We start from the raw sequence: 17,253 nt of genomic DNA, 5'->3' as shown, positions 1-17,253 counted from the left end.
CTGAAATAGAAGAATGAATAAGGCTGTTCATTTTGGTTAATTAAGGATTCTTAATTAGCCAGTGAGGTGATTAAAACAACATCACCAATGGGCTGGAGAAAACACTGCTAAGCATCGCCAGCCTGTAGCACATTTTCATTTCTTTGTGGCTATTATTTGGTGATGAGAAGCTTTGGGTTTCAGTAGAAATGCTGTCAAGTCAGGACATGCCCCTCCATGGCACCTTAGAAATGGCAGTGTCCATCTGGGCAACACCCAAAGGCTGATCTCAATGGAGACCTGCAGGCACAGAGAGCACTTTGCTGCAGGTGGGTTCTTGTGGTTTCCTGCCCTGCATCATCTCCCTGTCGTGAGAGCCCAGCCCTGTGGTTTTCACTGCTGAGTAACATCACAAAAGCAGCACCTGTGTTGTTCTCCAGAGAAATGCCTCACTATCCAGGGCATGGCCTAGCTAAAACAGGAAACAGGTTTTACAGCAGGGAAGAATGAAAGAAATCAAATTTACTCTTTTTATTTTCCATCAGTGTTTTTTCTGGAAGCTGTTTAAAGCAGTTGGATGAATCATCAGTTCCAGCTAACTTGGAGTCAGGTGGCAGATCTCCAGAGTGACTTAACTCCTCTGCCTGATTTTCCCTTTGGAGGGATGCCAGGGTGTGTCTGATTTGTGATGGCCATGGACAAACAGTGTCAGTGATCAACAGAGAAGGCTCAGGTTAACCAGTGAGGAAGAGGGCACAGAAAAAGCCAACCTGACTGTGAAGCAGGTTCACACGTTCAGTGGCTTCCAGCAGTTCGTGCTCTGCCAGCTTCCTTGCCCGTTCAGTCTGGTCCAACAAAGCCCTCAGCTCATCCAGCTCTGACTGGAGAAGATTGTTCCTCCTGTCAGAGACCGCCAGCTGCTCCTTCAGATCTTCATTCACGTGCCCTGAGTCATCCAGCTGCACCTGAAGCTCCTAAAATAAAACAACACAGCCCCATTTCAAACCTCTGTCCTTACATCAGAGAAACCCAGACTGCAGCAGCTACCTGGGACCAACCTCAAGAATTTCAGTGCTTTTTTTATTTATTATATTTTTATTTTATTTCCAAACTGCAAGCTGAATAGCTTTTGTGGTATGTGGTGCAATGGAGGAAAAAAATCTGTGTGCTCGAATCTCTCAGAGCTGGTGGTTCTGGGAGAGGAGACAACAGAAGAGGTGCCTTGGCAAGAAACACTTCTTTTTGTTTTGTTTTGTTTAAGCTATTACAAATGTTGACACAAAAAACAGAGCTGAATATACACACACTCCCTGTACTCCAAGACAACTCGCTTGCTCTCTGTTTCTTTTAAAAACCTTGGAAGCTCACAAGAGGATCACAGGTTTTCAGTTCCTCATGCCGTAGCTTTCTGCCCCTGCAAGGGGCTGCAGCCAGCAAGGGTTTTATAACTGGATCTTGTCCGGCTTGTATGCAAGTCTGAGAGGAAATCCACATTTCAGTATTCTCTTACACCAGATGTCATCACCAAGGCTTTCCCCTACATTGTTGGGAGTAGCTTCCCTCTTAATTACCATCACCGCTGCTGGTTTGGTAAAGCCCATGAGTACCACTGGGTGCCTGGGGGACACCAGTACCTTTATTTGTGTCTGCAAGACACGTGCTGACTTGGTTGCTTCTGCAGCATGCCTGTTAGCGTGGCTGAGCTGGATTTCCATCTCATTGAGGTCCCCTTCCATCTTCTTCTTGAGCCGGATGGCCTCGTTTCTGCTGCGGGCTTCGGAATCCAGGGTGGACTGCAGTGAATCTATGGCACGCTGCTGGTTTCTCCTGAAAAGGGCATGAAGGATGAATGGAATTATTTTCTTCTCTGTGCAGGGACATAGAAGTATTTGCAGCAGTACTTCACTTTCTGAAAGTGTCTCCCTTCCAGAAATAGTGTATTTCTGACTGACATAGGTAGCACTCATGGGTAACATACATAGTTTCCCGTGCCTCACTCTCTAACTGGCTGGTGTGCTTCACACCCTCAGCTAAATCCTGATCTGTAAGCACCTCTAGCATCCTTCTTCTGTGTTTCCTTTGCCAGTACTGGAGCAAGGACTGCTCCCAGGGCTCTTGTAAACACAAGCAAGTACAGATTTGAACCTGACAAGAAGCACTTCCAGCCCAGCAGTCACTTAGTAAAATATTTACTGAATAATTTCCAGGAATGATTTACATCTCAGCCTTTTGCTGAAGGCATTAGTGGAGGGTATTAATCAAACTGAAATTAGGTTGCTACATTCTAAGGTCTAGGTGCTCCTTATAGTAAATGGCACGTGTAAGCTACAATTTATTGTGTCTTAAAAATAGATGCTGAAAAAACTTTTCTTGTGCTAATTATAAGGGGAATTATTCATTAATAGAAATCTGTGTTATGGACATCTAAATTTAGAAGTGATTGAACCTGCCCAGTTGACAGCCCGGCCCCGTGGGAAAGGAAGCTTAATGTCAATTTAAAGACAAAACAGATACAAACAGCCTAATTTTCTTGATCCTGTAACAGAGAAGTCCTACACTGGAAATTTTGCTCTCTTACAACCAGAAAGTAACTCAAAGCACAGAATATGGCACACATGGAAACATTTATTTTACTGCTGGCCAAGTTTTGCTGGAAGTGTAGGAGTTCTAGGAAATCACCAAGTCAACAAGAAAAAAATTGAGGGCTTTATTGCTTCAGCAGGATACTGAACTGTGCCCTACACTCCCAGAAAACAACACAGAATGGCTGCTGAGCAGTCATTGTGAAGCGGAAGCAGAAAGCACTGATTAGCACAGCTTGTCCTGAGATCTTTGCAATCCAGACATCTGCAAGATGCCAGAAGGTGAAAAGGCCAAAATATTCTTTGTTTTGAAGGAATTTACATATCAATCCCTCTGGGTATGCTGGCCAGGGTGGGCCTTCCCCTTCCCTACCCTTTAGCCTATCAATGACCAATGACATGATTCTTGAATTAATGACATTACAACACTGATTAATTCAAGGCCAAAGTTTTCTGAATGACTGCACAGGCACATAGGCTAGCATGGCCTCCTCTTAAGGGTGTAACTCTTCAGACTTGCTTTTTGCTGGGTGGGAGGGGAGAGACTAAAGACACCATCCTCCTCTCACCTAACTGCTTTCCATTATTTCCTATTTATCCTCTTACCTGCAAATTCGTCTCCTCTTCCATTCACACTTTCTGCATGTCTGCCATTCTCACTGCTCACCCAAGTGGTGCACACGTAACAACAAGCTCCTCACATCCTCCCACACTCAGTGTAGCTGTAATTTCATAAATTCACTAAATGCCTTCACATAACATAGGTTTGAGCACCACTGAGGCAAGTACTGCTGATTTTGCCTGGGGGTCTCCTTAGGAGGCAGCCATCCCACACAGGATTAGGAGATGACAGCTCTCTAGACCTACTTGCCTCCATACTGTCATCATACAGAGTTTGTGGCCCTGGTCTGCTGTGAATTGACTATGGCAGCCAGTTCTTTTACAGCTGCAGTGTGTTATGCATGATGGGTTTAATTGTACACTGTCAGAGGCTGATCCGACAGGAATATTTGAACTGAGCAAGGGAAATGTGGCAGGACTACCCTGTGGAAGATAGTCAGAGCTGTCTTGGTTTCTGGTATGGGCAGTATGTGCCATAACTACCTGTGGTGCATTTTACTGGCTTGGGTCTTGAGAACAGTTCCAGTATTTCCAGACTTTTCCCTTAAGAGACATGTTGCTTCCTGCACAGTACCTTATATTGTCCATTTCTTCCTCCTTTTCTGTCAATTTCCTTTCAAACTCTGCTTTAACCTGAGAAAGTTCAAGCTGAAAACGAAGGGTCTTACTTTCTTCATGCTCCAAAGCTCCCTGAAATAGAAAACACCAAGAGCTTGCAAACCAGGAATCGATTTTTTTTTTTCCAAACTACAAACAGCTGCACAAAGATGATCCCTTCACACTTCTCTTCCTGTTTCTTCCTTCTGTCTCTCTCTAGGCAAGGACACAAGTAGCTTACATGGCAAAACAACACATTTATTTGCCTTCTAATGCAACCTGACAGCTGGAAAACCGAGCAGCAATCTCCTCAGAGGACAAATTGTCAAACAGTCCACAGCTCACAAACAACACCCAAACAACACACCTTCAGCCCTGCCTGCATGGTTTTGACATCAACAGATGTTCCCTGCTCCACACCTCTGTGCAGACATCCTCCGGAATTTCACAGGCTTGTAAGGGACAGGGATAAGCTAAAACAAGATTGTTTTGGGGAGAGTGAAGGGGTCCACACATCCATCCCCTCCTACTCACAAAAGTCTCTCCAAATCACAAAGTGAAAGAAACTTCACAATTACATAATCTTATTAGGCAAGATGACTTCAAGGAAAGAATTAACAGACATCAGCTCTGTATGACAGAATGCAAAAACTCGCTGTCCGTTCTTTCCAATTAACATGAAGACAAGTCTGTGAAACAGGTGTGATTTTTTTCCTATGTCTTTGTTCCCACATTTCTCACATACATAGAAGTGAGGAACTAAGCAGACAACAGCCCATAAGGAAATAACAAGGCCTCTGACTTTCAGGTCTTGCATAAGCCAGGCTCAGTGTCATTCTGTTTCCCTGCTGCTCTCACTGAACAGGAACGAAAGCACGGAACTGAACATCGTATTTTGGGAGGTGCTCTCTGAAGGGTGGAATTGCACAAGCTTAGTTATGCTTCCCTTGAGAGAATGAGGAAACAGAATGAGGACTGTGAAAACAAAGCTGTACAAAACCCCTGCTGATCTCTACCCAACATGCAGCAGGTCAGTCAAATACACGCATCATGACCAGAAGCCACAACATATTAATGGGAACAGCAGCACATGGAAATTCTTTGTCATCATCAGTGCCTGCCAGAGGCCCAAATTCACAAGAAAGAAGGAAAATCTGCATTAATCCATTTCTCTTGCATTTAGAGTAAGATACATCACCACTTTACTTTCGTTAGTTCCTAATACCACTGAGTTTTAGAAAGCCCTTCCACACAGTCCAGGGAAGTAAACTGTGCCCCTTAGATCCCTCAAGAAGTGATATATTCTTCCTAGCAGGGGAAGTTTTTTGACAGAGTACATAATTATTCTCCACATCTCAGAGCTGTGGAAGGAAGACATGCTCTTTCCTCTGCTCCGATTGTGATACCTATTTGTTTGGCTGTGAAATCCCTGCCATGTATAAAGCATTCTATAACAGACAAAAAAGGCTGCACAGCATTGAAGTTATTACCAGATTCCTTTTGCTGGGTGACCTTTGGTTTAGCAGATATTATTTAGATGCAATTCAAAAGAAATGCAGCCCTCAGTAAAAAATCCCTTGCTATGTGCTGGGATGCTTCTGCCAGCACCATATATACCCCTTCTTAGCTTTGTAATGCACCTCACTTCCAAAAAAATCTCTCTGCATCTCACTTCATCTTTAAGTGAATCACAAGGATTTCCAGTTGGATTGTTCCATATTGGTTTGTTGCTGGAAACTGGGATGAGGCAAGCCTCTTGGGTATGTGCCTACTTGGCACTGTAGAAATTAAAGCAGTGAGGCCAAATGTCTTTACCAAATTCCTACAGGGCTGTTTTAATTCGTCTTTTGAGACTACTGCATTTTCTAAAGCAGGCTGCAATATCCAAAAAAATATCTGAGACCTTATAAAAGAGAAAGTCATCAGGAGGCTTTTTTCTCATTCTCATAAACAGGAAATGGTGAATTTGCTGTTGGAAACTAGATGGCTGAAATATCTGATTAAAGAGGGTAAGACCACAATTTTCAGCATTTCTGTTTTCTGAAAGACTGAAATATTCTACATCAAAGCGAGCAAGGACTGAGTTTTGAGACAGTGGGCAGAAGATTTCTGAGCTTCCTGAAAATGAAAAACAACTCAAAACCCAAACCAACCAACCAGAGGAGGGCAACAAGGCTAGTGAAGGGTCTAGAAAATATGTCTTACAAGGAACAGCTGAGGGAGTTGGGTTTATTTAGTCACAAGAGACAATTCAGGAGGACTTCATCACTCTCTACAATTCCCTGGAAGGAGGTTGTAGTAAGGTGGGAGCCAGTCTCTTCTGCCTACAAGTGAGAGGACTAGAGGAAATGTCATAAAGCTGTGACAGGGGAGGCACAGATTAGATATTAAAGGAAAAAAAATCACTGTATTTCAATGTTCAGGCCTTGGAATAGACTGTCCAAGGAGGTGGTGCAGTCCTCGTACCTTGAGGTATTCAAGGAACAACTGGATCTGGTTTTGGGCAATGTGGTTTAGTGCTTTAGGGGTTTTAGGGGTAGTGCTGGGTAGATGGTTGAACTGGATGATATCAAAGGTCTCTTCCAACCTCGATAATTCCATGATTCTAACAAAACCCCAAAGGCTACAAGGCATGTCCTTGCAAAAGGCCTCCACTGATGATCATAGGGCTGACATCTCCAAAAGTCACTAGTCACTCTTGAAGACACTGGCTAGCAAGGTTGGAGGAGCTGGGTGCAGAGAAGTTGCACATGCTAGAAATCAACACATTGGCTGTTTTTCTGAGAAGATGAAAAGGAAAATCCTGATAAAGACACCCTCTTCCTTTTCCCTTGAGCTTTCTTTCCTTACCTCTGCTTCTTCCAGAGCCAGCTGAACTTCCGACTTCTCTTGCTCAACCTGCTTCTTGATTTTTTCTATTTCATGGAGGCTCTTGTTTCCTTCACTAATCTGATTGGTCAGATCAGAAATCTCCTCTGAAACAAAAGAGGATGGATGGATTTAGCAAACAGACAGTTTGGAGCATCCTGCAGTTCACGGAGTGTGAATAGAGGACCCGTGCCTCAACTGCTGCCTCAAGGGCTCTTCTGTACAAGAACCCTGCCTTAAAGCAGGATTTTTTAACTTGAAGGTGCAGCTTTTCTTGTGAATGCTTTTTGAAGTGGCTATAGTGATTTAGTTTTTATCTGATCTGCAAGCTAGGAACACCATGCTCTGCAGTTTAGGCTTCATTCACTGCACCTCTATCGTCTTTCTTGTTCCTCCCTTGAGACTGCCTCCTCTGCCAGTGAGTTTCACTGACAGGGAGGCAAAGGAAAGCCTTCTCTGCTTGGGCCATACCAGTCTTCCATGTTCAAAACATTCACTGGCAGCATCAGTGTCTCAAATGACATCAGAAAGCTCATCTCAGGATGAGATAAACATCTTTCCCCACAGCTGCTGCAGGGCACCTGCACCCCATCTCCAACCATCTGCTGATGTGGCTTTTGCACTGGCTGCAGGACCTGAATGAAGCCTACCTTGGAGGTTCTTGTTTTCCCTTTTCAAAGTCTCCAGGTGGTCCAGTGTCTCCTCATAGGCATTCTTCAGCTTGAAGAGCTCAGTGCTGAGGCCACGGGCCTCCTTCTGGGAAGCCTCCAGCTCTGCCTGCGACTCCTCGTACTTCTGCTTCCAGTCATTGATGATCTTGTCAAAACCACGCTGCTTCTTGTCCAGCGAGGCAGCTGCTGAGTTGGCCTTCTCCAGGTCAATCATCATGTCTTCCAGCTCATTCTGCAGCCTGTGCTTTGTCTTTTCCAGAGAAGAGCACTTGGCATTGGCTGCCTCAATTGCTTCCTCAGCTTCTTGCAGGCGAGCAGCGAGCTTCTTCCTACCAGGTGGGAAGACACAGTGAAATGACCAAGTGTCACTGATGCTGTGTTATCCATAAAAACTGACACCAAAGCAATAACTCAGTATATCAGTTCTGAAAGGGAAAACAGGGAGAGGGTGAGAAAGAGGATAGGGCAAGGGGAAGAGGAATAGAGAGGGAAGCTGATCATCTAGAGAGACGGGGCTATGATGGAAAAAAAGCAGCTAACATTTTGAATACTGGTATGTGGCAAAACATTTTGTGTGTGTCTGTGAATATTTGAAATTGAATTTCTGAACTCTCAGGCACCATCTAGCTACTTACTAGCTGTAACCAATATGGGCTGGTTGTAAATTTTTTATAGGACCTGCTCTAAATGACAGTGTCATTTTTCTCCAATTATGAGATATGAGACAACCATCAGTTAGGATATGAGACAATCACCCAGGTCATGCCCTGGGTTTTTGTTCATAGACTATTTAGACTGGGAAAACAGGGAGTCCTGGCAAGAAGAGGTGCTGGAAGGAAAGGATGGCCTAGAAAGAGGATCATGGAGACAATAGATGAAGAAAATATGCTGAAAGTGTGGTAAGATCCAGCAGATCAGAGATGTGCAGAGACAGAATTGGAGATGTTCAGAGACCTTGCCCAGCAACCTGAGCCTGGTAAATGGAAGCAGCTGTACAATGTGAGCCAATGTGACTTTCTGCCCTACTTTCCCAGCACAGCCATCATCTCCCAGTGGGAAAGAGAAGTCAAGACCAAGGAAACATAGTACTGGGCTGGGGCAAAGTAAGAGAGTGTGACGTAACTAAGTAGGACTATCTAATTTTGTTATTTCTCAAATAAACCCCAGTATCCACAGCCACTACTCCTGAGACAAGCACTCAGCAGAAACATTGACCTGCCCAAGCAATATGAAAAACAGAAGAATAGCCCCAAATTACAGCATTGAGTAAGAGGAACTTTCCAACCAGGGAAGTTTCCAACCCTATTTCTTTAGCACACAATAGGACGCTGTGGGCACAGTCCTGCCAGTCTAGGGCACACTGAAGCCCTCATAACTCACTTGGCATCTTCCAGCTCCTCAGTTCTCTGAATGGCATCAGTCTCATACTTCGTTCTCCACTGTGCCACTTCTGCATTTCCCTTGGAGAGAGCTCGCTGCAGCTCTGCCTTGGCTTCCTGCTCCTCCTCATACTGCTCCCGCAAGAGATCACAGTCGTGCCTGGCCGCTTGCAGGGCATGAGCTAGGGCATTTTTGGACTGCAGGGATAGAAAGGTCACAAAATGGCAAGGTTACGTTCAGCAAAACCAAAACAAACAGCCCCTAGAAATTCAAATGGAGGCTTAAGCTTCTTTTTTCCTTTTTACCTCTGGCTTTGACAGTCTAGGTCAAATGAGGTGAAAATTGTTTGAAGTCATCCCAAACTGGTGACATGAGGAAGAAGCTATCAAGACTGAGGATGATCTAACAGCTTCAGAGAAACAACCCAAACTTTTAAGATGTAAGACCTGAGGTTTTGGCTATCCTAAATAAGTTTTATTTAGCATTTATGTATGCCGATGATTTTCCCAAAGTCTTGTCTTGTGACTTGCCTCAGTCAGGGGCAGGAACTTATATCAGTACAATTAGTAGGAATCATTGTCACTCCATGTCTCATTTCAGGTTTTATCTAGGGTACAATTGAACATGAGCTCTTTTTGCCATTCCATTTCAAGGAATGGGGCCCAGTTAAAGCATTACCTTGGTTTCCTCTTCTAGCTGTCTTTTAAGTTCTTCAATCTGTTGTGTAAAGGATGTTTTTCCCCGGGACAGCTGACTTATCAGTGACTCCTTCTCTTCAAGTTGTCTAGTAAACTCACCTGCCACAAGATTTAACAAATAAACAATCAAACAAACAAAAAAGGCAAGATGCTGAAATGACAAAGTTGCAGTCAAAAATCATAGTCCCACATGTCCCATTTTGCTGAGGAAAAGAACTCACAGCGATTGTGATTGACCGATTGTGAAGCTTCTTCCAAAGTTGTAAGCATCAGATACTTTACCAGGATAGTTTATCTTAGATTTTCTTTATTTTTTCTTTTTTTTTTTTTTAGGTGGATTTAATGACTTGAGTTTTCTTGTTTGGTTGGTTGGGATTGATTGTTTTTACTGCCAATAGCTTGATTCATTAATTTTACTTCAGCTTGTGGATCAGACTAGACTGATGCTTACTTTTATGGGCAGTTATAGCTGGTTTTACTCTTTTTATCATTATTTTATATTGCTTTTCCACAGATTTCTTTTCAGAGGGCTGCAAAGCACCCTGAGAACCTCACAATGATCAGCATACGGAACAGAGAATACATAAGGAAAACTCCATTGGGCACAGGAAGTGTGTCACTGCAGGTTGAAAACCAGTCTTACAGGAGACACAGAAGTTAGAACAAACAGGAAATGAAAGATATGTCTTTGAAAATACACAGAACAGTGATGTCTGATGAGAATGCAGAAATTTAATAATACTGCTCTGGCCAGAAAGTTAGCAAAAAGTTAGAGGATATGTGATATTTAGAAGATATGTCAACATCTTCTAGGGTGCAATGCTCAAGGCCAAGCTGAGGAAGATGGGATTCGCACAGGCCCAACTCCTTTTTCCCTCTAGCATTTCTAGATGCACATATCCTTGTTCCTGAAACAATAGGTACCTAGGTAGCCTGGCATATCCTCTGGGTTCCGAGCTGGTGCATCCAATTTGGCTCATGAAATGGTATCACCATATGCTGATAAATGTGGCTATAGGTTTGTTTTAAAAGCCAGTCCAAGGCAGGGTTTCCCCACCAAGGTTATAAGAATACTGAAGATAGAAATGTCAAAAGACACAAAGCTACTGCTCTATTCAGCAATCCCAACCCTGCCACCTTCAGAGCAGATGCCATTGCAAAACACATCTCACTGATGCGGTGCAGAGGTGCCCCTGATAAATTCCTGGGGAACAGTCTATCTGGGCCAAACACGCGCATACCATTCTCGCTCTGGAGTTTAGTCTTCTGAGTAGTGAGGTCGTTCATGAGGCGGGTCATTTCCTCCAGTTTTGTTTTTGTCTCATTCAGATGGTCTTCATAAGTGCGACAAAGCTTCTCTGCATTGGCCTAATGGGAATCAGGAGAAAAGACAAAGAAAGTTGTAGCCCCAAGGCAAACATTTGGAAGCTGTAGCACTCAAAATGTCTCCTTTTTTTCTGTGTGTTTGTCTTTCAGAGGAATGGCAGATAGCAAAGACACTATTACAGTAGTAAAGCAGGGAAGAGCAGCCCCATGTCTATGATCCCAGGCCGTGGGACTCCCCATCAGACCACATTCCCCATTTGTTTTCCCTGAATTGTGTTCTGAATGTAAGCACCAGTGTAAAAAGACTCCGCAAGAACTTAGCAACAGTCACATGCCTGTGAAGTTCAGGCATAGCCGCCTCATAATTGCTAGATGGGAAAATCACCTCCAATGAAAATTGCTCTACTGATTCTGCTTTAATTGCCATTTATCTTAAATTGGGTTTGATGACAGCTTTCTAACTCTGAGAACACTGACATTTCTTTTCCTCACTTGCACTGAAAGAAATCTATTTTGAGTGCTCTGAGAGCTACTGAGCTTATCTACTCAGGAAACAAAATCCACAGTTCAGCTGGAGGAAGTGAAAATACTCAGTGTGATCATGCAGGCCTTTGCTTTGCACTCTGTGCTAACATGGCTCAAAACTGTGAACCAAGGGGCAGGATCTGAAAGGGGTCTGTTTGGGGTGAGAGATATCCTGACTTGGAAGGCATCACTGCAGTTGTCACCAGCCTGAAGGAGCCTGATTTACTTGACATGGTTTTGTGCCCTGAGATACATGGATAAACAATATGCCTGGGACTGAAGAGGCACTGTGTGTTCCAGGCAGGCCAGCTCAGCTGCTGTCCCATCTCTACGGAAGAAGGGTTGTACCACCAGCTGGATAAGGGAGACATGCTGCAAGACACCGCCTTCTAAAACACTTCAGCCATGCCAGGTATCCTGGGAAGCCTTCAGACCAGCTTTAGCTACCATGACTTTTGGGGGCTTTGGGAAGCCTCAGGATCCTTACTTTTCCCTTGACCATCTGCTCCATGTTGGATGTCAGATCATCCACTTCCATCTTCAGCTCGCTTTTCTCCTTCTCCAGTTTCTGCTTGACTCTCTGCAGGTTGTCCAGCTGCTCGCCCATCTCGGCCACACTGTCTGCGTGCTTCTTCCTCAGCGTGGCGGCCGTGGCCTCGTAGTGCAGCGTGGCCTCCTCCAGGTCCCGCCGCAGCTTCAGGAACTCCGCCTCGCGCTTCTTGTTCATCTCCAGCTGGGCAGCTGTGGCTCCCCCAGCCTCCTCAAGCCTCTCACTCAGCTCCTCCAGCTCTCGGGCCAAATCTGATCTCTGCTTTTCCACCTTGGCTCGAGCAGCTCTCTCTGCTTCCAGCTCCTCTTCTAGTTCTTCTATACGAGCCTGCCACAGAAACATGAACACTTTTGGGTCAGTTTTGTGATGATTCCCATCAAAAGACCATGAGGCACCTTACAAACTGTTAAACCCACTGCCACCCCACTTTTTACCTCACTAGCAGAAGCTCTGCAGTTAAAGGACTTGCCCATTTGTGCCAGTAAATCAGATCCTGAGCTACAGTAATGATGATGAGGCACATCTTGCTTGCAGTAGATTGTTCTGCAAGTTCTAGTCCAAGACATAGAGGTCCAGTGCATTGACCTTATGTTCACGTGTTTGACATTCAGCTGAAGTACATGTGAGGAGTTACATGCTAGTAGGAGCAACAAATTCTCATTTTAAGACTTCCATGACTGGACTAATTTCTCTCTAGGAGTGTGAAGATAGGGTTTCAATACAGCAGTGTGTAGAACTGCCTGGATAATGAATATTTATTGGAAGCAGTCTTTTTTATTAAAAAATTATTTTCACCAATCTGCACTTTACATACAAGCTATACAAATAGTCTTTATTAACAAAAAAAGGTAGAGCTGTTATTTTTGGGTCCAGACATTGTGTTTGGAATGCGCTGAATTTCCTTGGCCTTTTAATTTCTGTTGAAAACTTCCTGTGTGTTTTAATCTTTTCTCTAAATTTCAAAACCATGCTTATCACTGCTGAACTCCTCTCCAGCAACTACCCTCACCTCCATGGTTTGGAACAATATTATTTGCTTAAGACAAAACACCAGATCCTTTCTGCCTTGCCTGAAACCACTACCATTCTGTGGTCATCTGTCCTGCTACTGGGAGGAAACACTGTAGAGCAACCATCCTGAGGGGAAAAAAGGGAAGCTATGGAGATGTACCATTTTGTGTCTCAAAGAGGAGCTGCAGCGCTAGCCGTGAAAAGTTTCTGCAAGGTCTTTCAGTGAGGCACAAAGAGAAACTCATCCTAAGATATATGATAAAAAAGCAAGCTGACCTGAAGCTCCTTGATCTTCTTCTGCAGCTGCATCACTATAGCTTGTTCATCTTCTATCTTGGAATTCAGCTGGCTCATTTCAAATTCTTTCCTGGCACAGAAAGGAAAATCCTACTGTGACAATTTGCCTTGAAGCATCAAGTTAGGATTTTGAAAATTTTAAAGAGTTGTTCAATAAAACTTCTAACGTATCTGAAAATTAAAATAATTTGTATGTATTGCAATTTGCATGAAAACACATTTTCCTCTGAGCAGCAGTTTCCAGTCAAGCCTCTGCATGCATTTGTGCAGTTATATTTCTGGTTCTTTCTGTCATACAAAAACAATGCTATTTTTACTCAATGGGAAAACATATTTAACAGAGTCAGGTCTCCTAACAATACTACCACATCTAGTTAGGATGAACAACTTTAGAGAATTCCTTCAGCTTTCTCCTCTAAGCAATGAAAAACATTAGTAAGTTTCTGGGTTGCTTTTTTTAATGTAGGAAAGTTTAATGAATTCTGATGTTTCAGAAATCTTGTACATGAGAGTAATTTTGCCTCCCTCCTTGGCTACACATTTTCATAATGGAATTTTCTTTCAGCCATCATCAGAACAGGATGGCACACCTGAAGGCTCTTTAATGACGTTGTAACTGTGCCGCTTTATTTGGTACAACAGAATCAACTCACTTTTTCAGTTTTTCTTCCATCTGCAGCTTATCATTCTCCAAGTCCATGACACTCTCTTGGGTCAGCTTCAAATCCCCTTCCAGTTTGCGTTTTGCCCTTTCTAGATCCATCCTCACTTTTTTCTCTTGTTCCAGTGATCCCTCGAGCTTTAGGAGCAAAGTCACATAATAAATATATTGAACACAGATGGTTTCCAACAGTCAGATGTAGGCTGTGCCCATTTCTGTGCTGAGTTCTAGTGAGCTGTGAAGCAGAAGCACTTAAGCACAAGCATCCCAGTTTACAGGGTTTGTTTTCTAGCAGCCAGTGGGCATATAGGCTAAAGAAACAGAACAAAAGGGTTAGTCCATGCTTTACATTTGGGCAAGCATTACAGTTCTCTTAGCAAAGTTCTGTCTGACTTCATGCCAGTTACACTGCAAGTGCAAGTTGGGAGGATTTTCCCTTGTTATTGCAATCCTTTGAAAGGCTGAACCCAGATCAATCTTTGTGGTGTTCCTGTAATTATACCTTTTACAGACAGTACAAGGAGTACATTTCTAAAAGGAGAGGAATATATTTCAAAGTTTTGCAACCTTTCAGTCTCATGAAAGGTCCACTGTAAGTGGTGGTCAAACAAGCCTCGTGAAACATAAAGGAAGAGCCAGCTTACATCATCCACTTGCTGTTCCAGTTTCACTTTAGCTTTGCTCAGTGTGTTGACCTTGTCCTCTTCTGCTTGTAGGTCATCTAGAACTTGCTGATGAGATTCCTGCAAAGACTTTTTCTCCTTGGTAAGTTTGCTGATATTCTCATCAAGTGTTGCCATTTCTTCTGTCAGATTTTTGACCTGTGTGAGAAAGGAAGATGTGTTTGTAAGACTTTGAAGGAAGGGATTATCATAACATGTCTCAAATGATTATCTGGTCTGAACTTGTAAGCAGGAAAACAAAAGATAGAAAGGGATCTCTCCCCTCTCAGCACTTCATGTCTTTTTGAGTAAAATTGCCATAAAGGGAGTTAATGTCTGCCAGTTTTTGGGTTGGGGATAGTACATTATTTCAAACATACTAAATTCCTCTCAGAGTCACTCCCATTGTGATGGACTCCAGCTTCTGATTCTCTCTGGGAGGAGCAGGAGATTAGCTTTTTACATTTATAGGCTTTAAGGAGGAAAGCTGGAGGAAATCATGGTTACCGCTGAAGATTGTTTACTTAAAAATGCCCCAAATAGGTATAATTCTTTAGCTGAAGTGCAGTAAGACTCACTTCAATTAAAAAAAAAAAAAAAAAAAAGGGGGAAACATAGGCTCAGAGGTAACAATTTTTACCTCATAAGGTCAAATTGCTGAATTGTTGTAGCTACTGACCCTTCAGTGTGGCCTGTGTAACAAACAGTGGAAAACCATCAGAAGACCCATAGCACTTGTCGTAAAGGTAATCCATGCCCAGCCCCTTCTGAATACATGGTGAAGTTCTGAATGTACCTTGTTTTCAGTAGCATGTTTCTCTTTCTCTACTTTTGCAAGTGTTATTTCAAGATCATCAATATCCTTCTTGAGCTCAGAGCACTCATCTTCCAATTTTCTCTTCTTAGAAGTCAGCTCAGAATTCATCTCCTCCTCATCCTCAACCCTCTCTGTCAGTTCTTTGACTTTGGCTTCCAGCTGAATCTTGGATTTAATCAACAAGTCGCAACGTTCTTCGGCATCTGCCAGAGTGTCTTGCTCCTGGTGTGGCACAAGGAAGAGGACAGCAATGACTGCCTGGCCTTTTTTCTCCCTCACTTGCCCCCTAGCCTGGAACTGGTCAGGGAGCCTGATACAAAGCAACAAAGCAGCATGAGGAAAAATTCCTGCTCTTGATTTCAGAAGACAAGTAATTAACAGAGCAGGATGAGATAATGGTGAACATGACTAGTCACATATGAGACCATTTGCATGTGTTACTGCCGTGGACATTGCCTTGAAAAGAATCTGTTAAGATTTGCATTATTAGCCCACCTGGTTATATACTAAAACATGAGAACTTCCTTCCACTCTTGAATTTTGGCAAGGCTCTGACAAGATCAGCTTGTTTTTATTAAATTCCACTAATGCTCTAGACTGTAAAACTTTGAGTTTCAAAGAACATCTAATAAGTATATAAATCTACATGTCTACTCACAGCTTGGAGCTGGAGAAGCAAATCATTTTTTTCCTGAACTAAAGAGACTTGCTTTTCTTCAAGTTCCTTTCTCCGGGCTTCCGATTTTTCCAGGGCCTCCTTCAGTTTCAAGAACTCTTCCTTCATATTGGCCATCTCCTTTTCAGTTTCTGCAGTCTTCAACAGAGGCTTGATTTTAAAGAAAAGCTTCATCCAAGGCCAGTTCTTGACAGCCATAAAAGCACGGATGTTCCACTGAATTACAAGAAGGGCATCCCTGGTTTAAGAGAAAACAAACAAAATTCTGTAAATTTTAGGATTAATTGAAAAAGTGAGGGTTTTGTTTTTCATTCTCAGTCAGTTTCATAGGTTTTTTCCTGTGCAGTATTAGGAATCTGTACTATTTTCCAAGAGATACAAGAAACTTCCTCCAGATCTCTTTATTTTTGGGGACAGAAAAAATTTCCAAATCTAATTTTCACCAAAGCTGCAGGCAACTATTATTTTTATCACACATACACTTAAAGCTTTTAATTTAGGGTTATCTATAGCCTTTGGGACTGTAATTAATGGCTCTATTCAGTTTGTAATTAAATGGTAATTATTATTATCTGCTAAGATTTAAGGGGGTGCATTCATACCTGCGCTCCACTATCTTCTGAAACTCAATCCGCATCAATCTGCCGCGCGCTCTTGCCTGGATCATCGTTAAGATTTTCGCGAGTCTCTCATCCCTCATTTCTTCTAGATGGCCCAAGAGACCAGCCTTGAAGAACACCTGGTACATGCACAGATGTCAGTTCACCACACAGGAAGATTTATATCAGAGCTACAATGACCATGCTGAAATGGTTCACACTGGTATTCTTATTGACACTTTATAAACTAGGAGAGTATAGAGGGCCAAATACTACTTGACTTGCATAAGGGACTTCACTGTACAGTTCCACAGTTGTTTTAAAACTGAGTTTTGTCTCCCCAGTTTTGAATAGGCTGAACAATTTTATCACCACAATACCTTTCAGCAGTGGCAGGGTTCCAAGTAGGTCAGCTGAACCACAACTCCTGACTCCAGAAATCCCTGCTAATGGGATCATGTGAGAATTGCACATGGCCCCATTTCAAAAGATGCAGCTGATGTTGTGGTCCATCTATGTTTGAATGTACCTATATTATACTAAATAAGCTATTGTTTTGCCGGGGGGCATGGAGCATTAGCTGCTGCTGTGTCTGCCTGTAGAGTTGCTCCAATAAAAGCTTTGTGGGAACTTGAGCCAGAGAGTTAAATTTCCTCTAGCACAATTTAAAACCTACTATCACTTTGCTGCTATTTTGCTGCTATTTTGCTGCTATTTTGCGGGTTTCTTGTGT

General features: G+C 43.0%; 1 protein-coding gene across 1 annotated transcript in view; it reads right to left on the bottom strand.

The window, feature by feature from the left end:
- Positions 1–17,253, bottom strand: part of MYH15 (myosin heavy chain 15) — a 47,646-nt gene that overhangs the window by 5,469 nt on the left and 24,924 nt on the right. Inside the window, exons 23-37 of the mRNA XM_040054663.2 lie at positions 16,524–16,660; positions 15,904–16,159; positions 15,225–15,467; positions 14,411–14,587; positions 13,759–13,904; positions 13,085–13,175; positions 11,735–12,124; positions 10,638–10,764; positions 9,377–9,495; positions 8,699–8,895; positions 7,298–7,647; positions 6,630–6,754; positions 3,757–3,872; positions 1,614–1,806; positions 750–953 (exon numbers count right to left, since the gene is read on the bottom strand). Coding sequence (XP_039910597.1) covers positions 750–953; positions 1,614–1,806; positions 3,757–3,872; positions 6,630–6,754; positions 7,298–7,647; positions 8,699–8,895; positions 9,377–9,495; positions 10,638–10,764; positions 11,735–12,124; positions 13,085–13,175; positions 13,759–13,904; positions 14,411–14,587; positions 15,225–15,467; positions 15,904–16,159; positions 16,524–16,660 — 2,871 coding nt within the window. The remainder of the gene's footprint in view (positions 1–749; positions 954–1,613; positions 1,807–3,756; positions 3,873–6,629; positions 6,755–7,297; positions 7,648–8,698; positions 8,896–9,376; positions 9,496–10,637; positions 10,765–11,734; positions 12,125–13,084; positions 13,176–13,758; positions 13,905–14,410; positions 14,588–15,224; positions 15,468–15,903; positions 16,160–16,523; positions 16,661–17,253) is intronic.

Source organism: Hirundo rustica, chromosome 2 (assembly GCF_015227805.2).
Source record: "Hirundo rustica isolate bHirRus1 chromosome 2, bHirRus1.pri.v3, whole genome shotgun sequence".
Lineage (NCBI taxonomy): Eukaryota > Metazoa > Chordata > Aves > Passeriformes > Hirundinidae > Hirundo > Hirundo rustica.
Note: the sequence above shows the minus strand (reverse complement) of the source record. Positions and strands in the feature narration are given on the sequence as shown.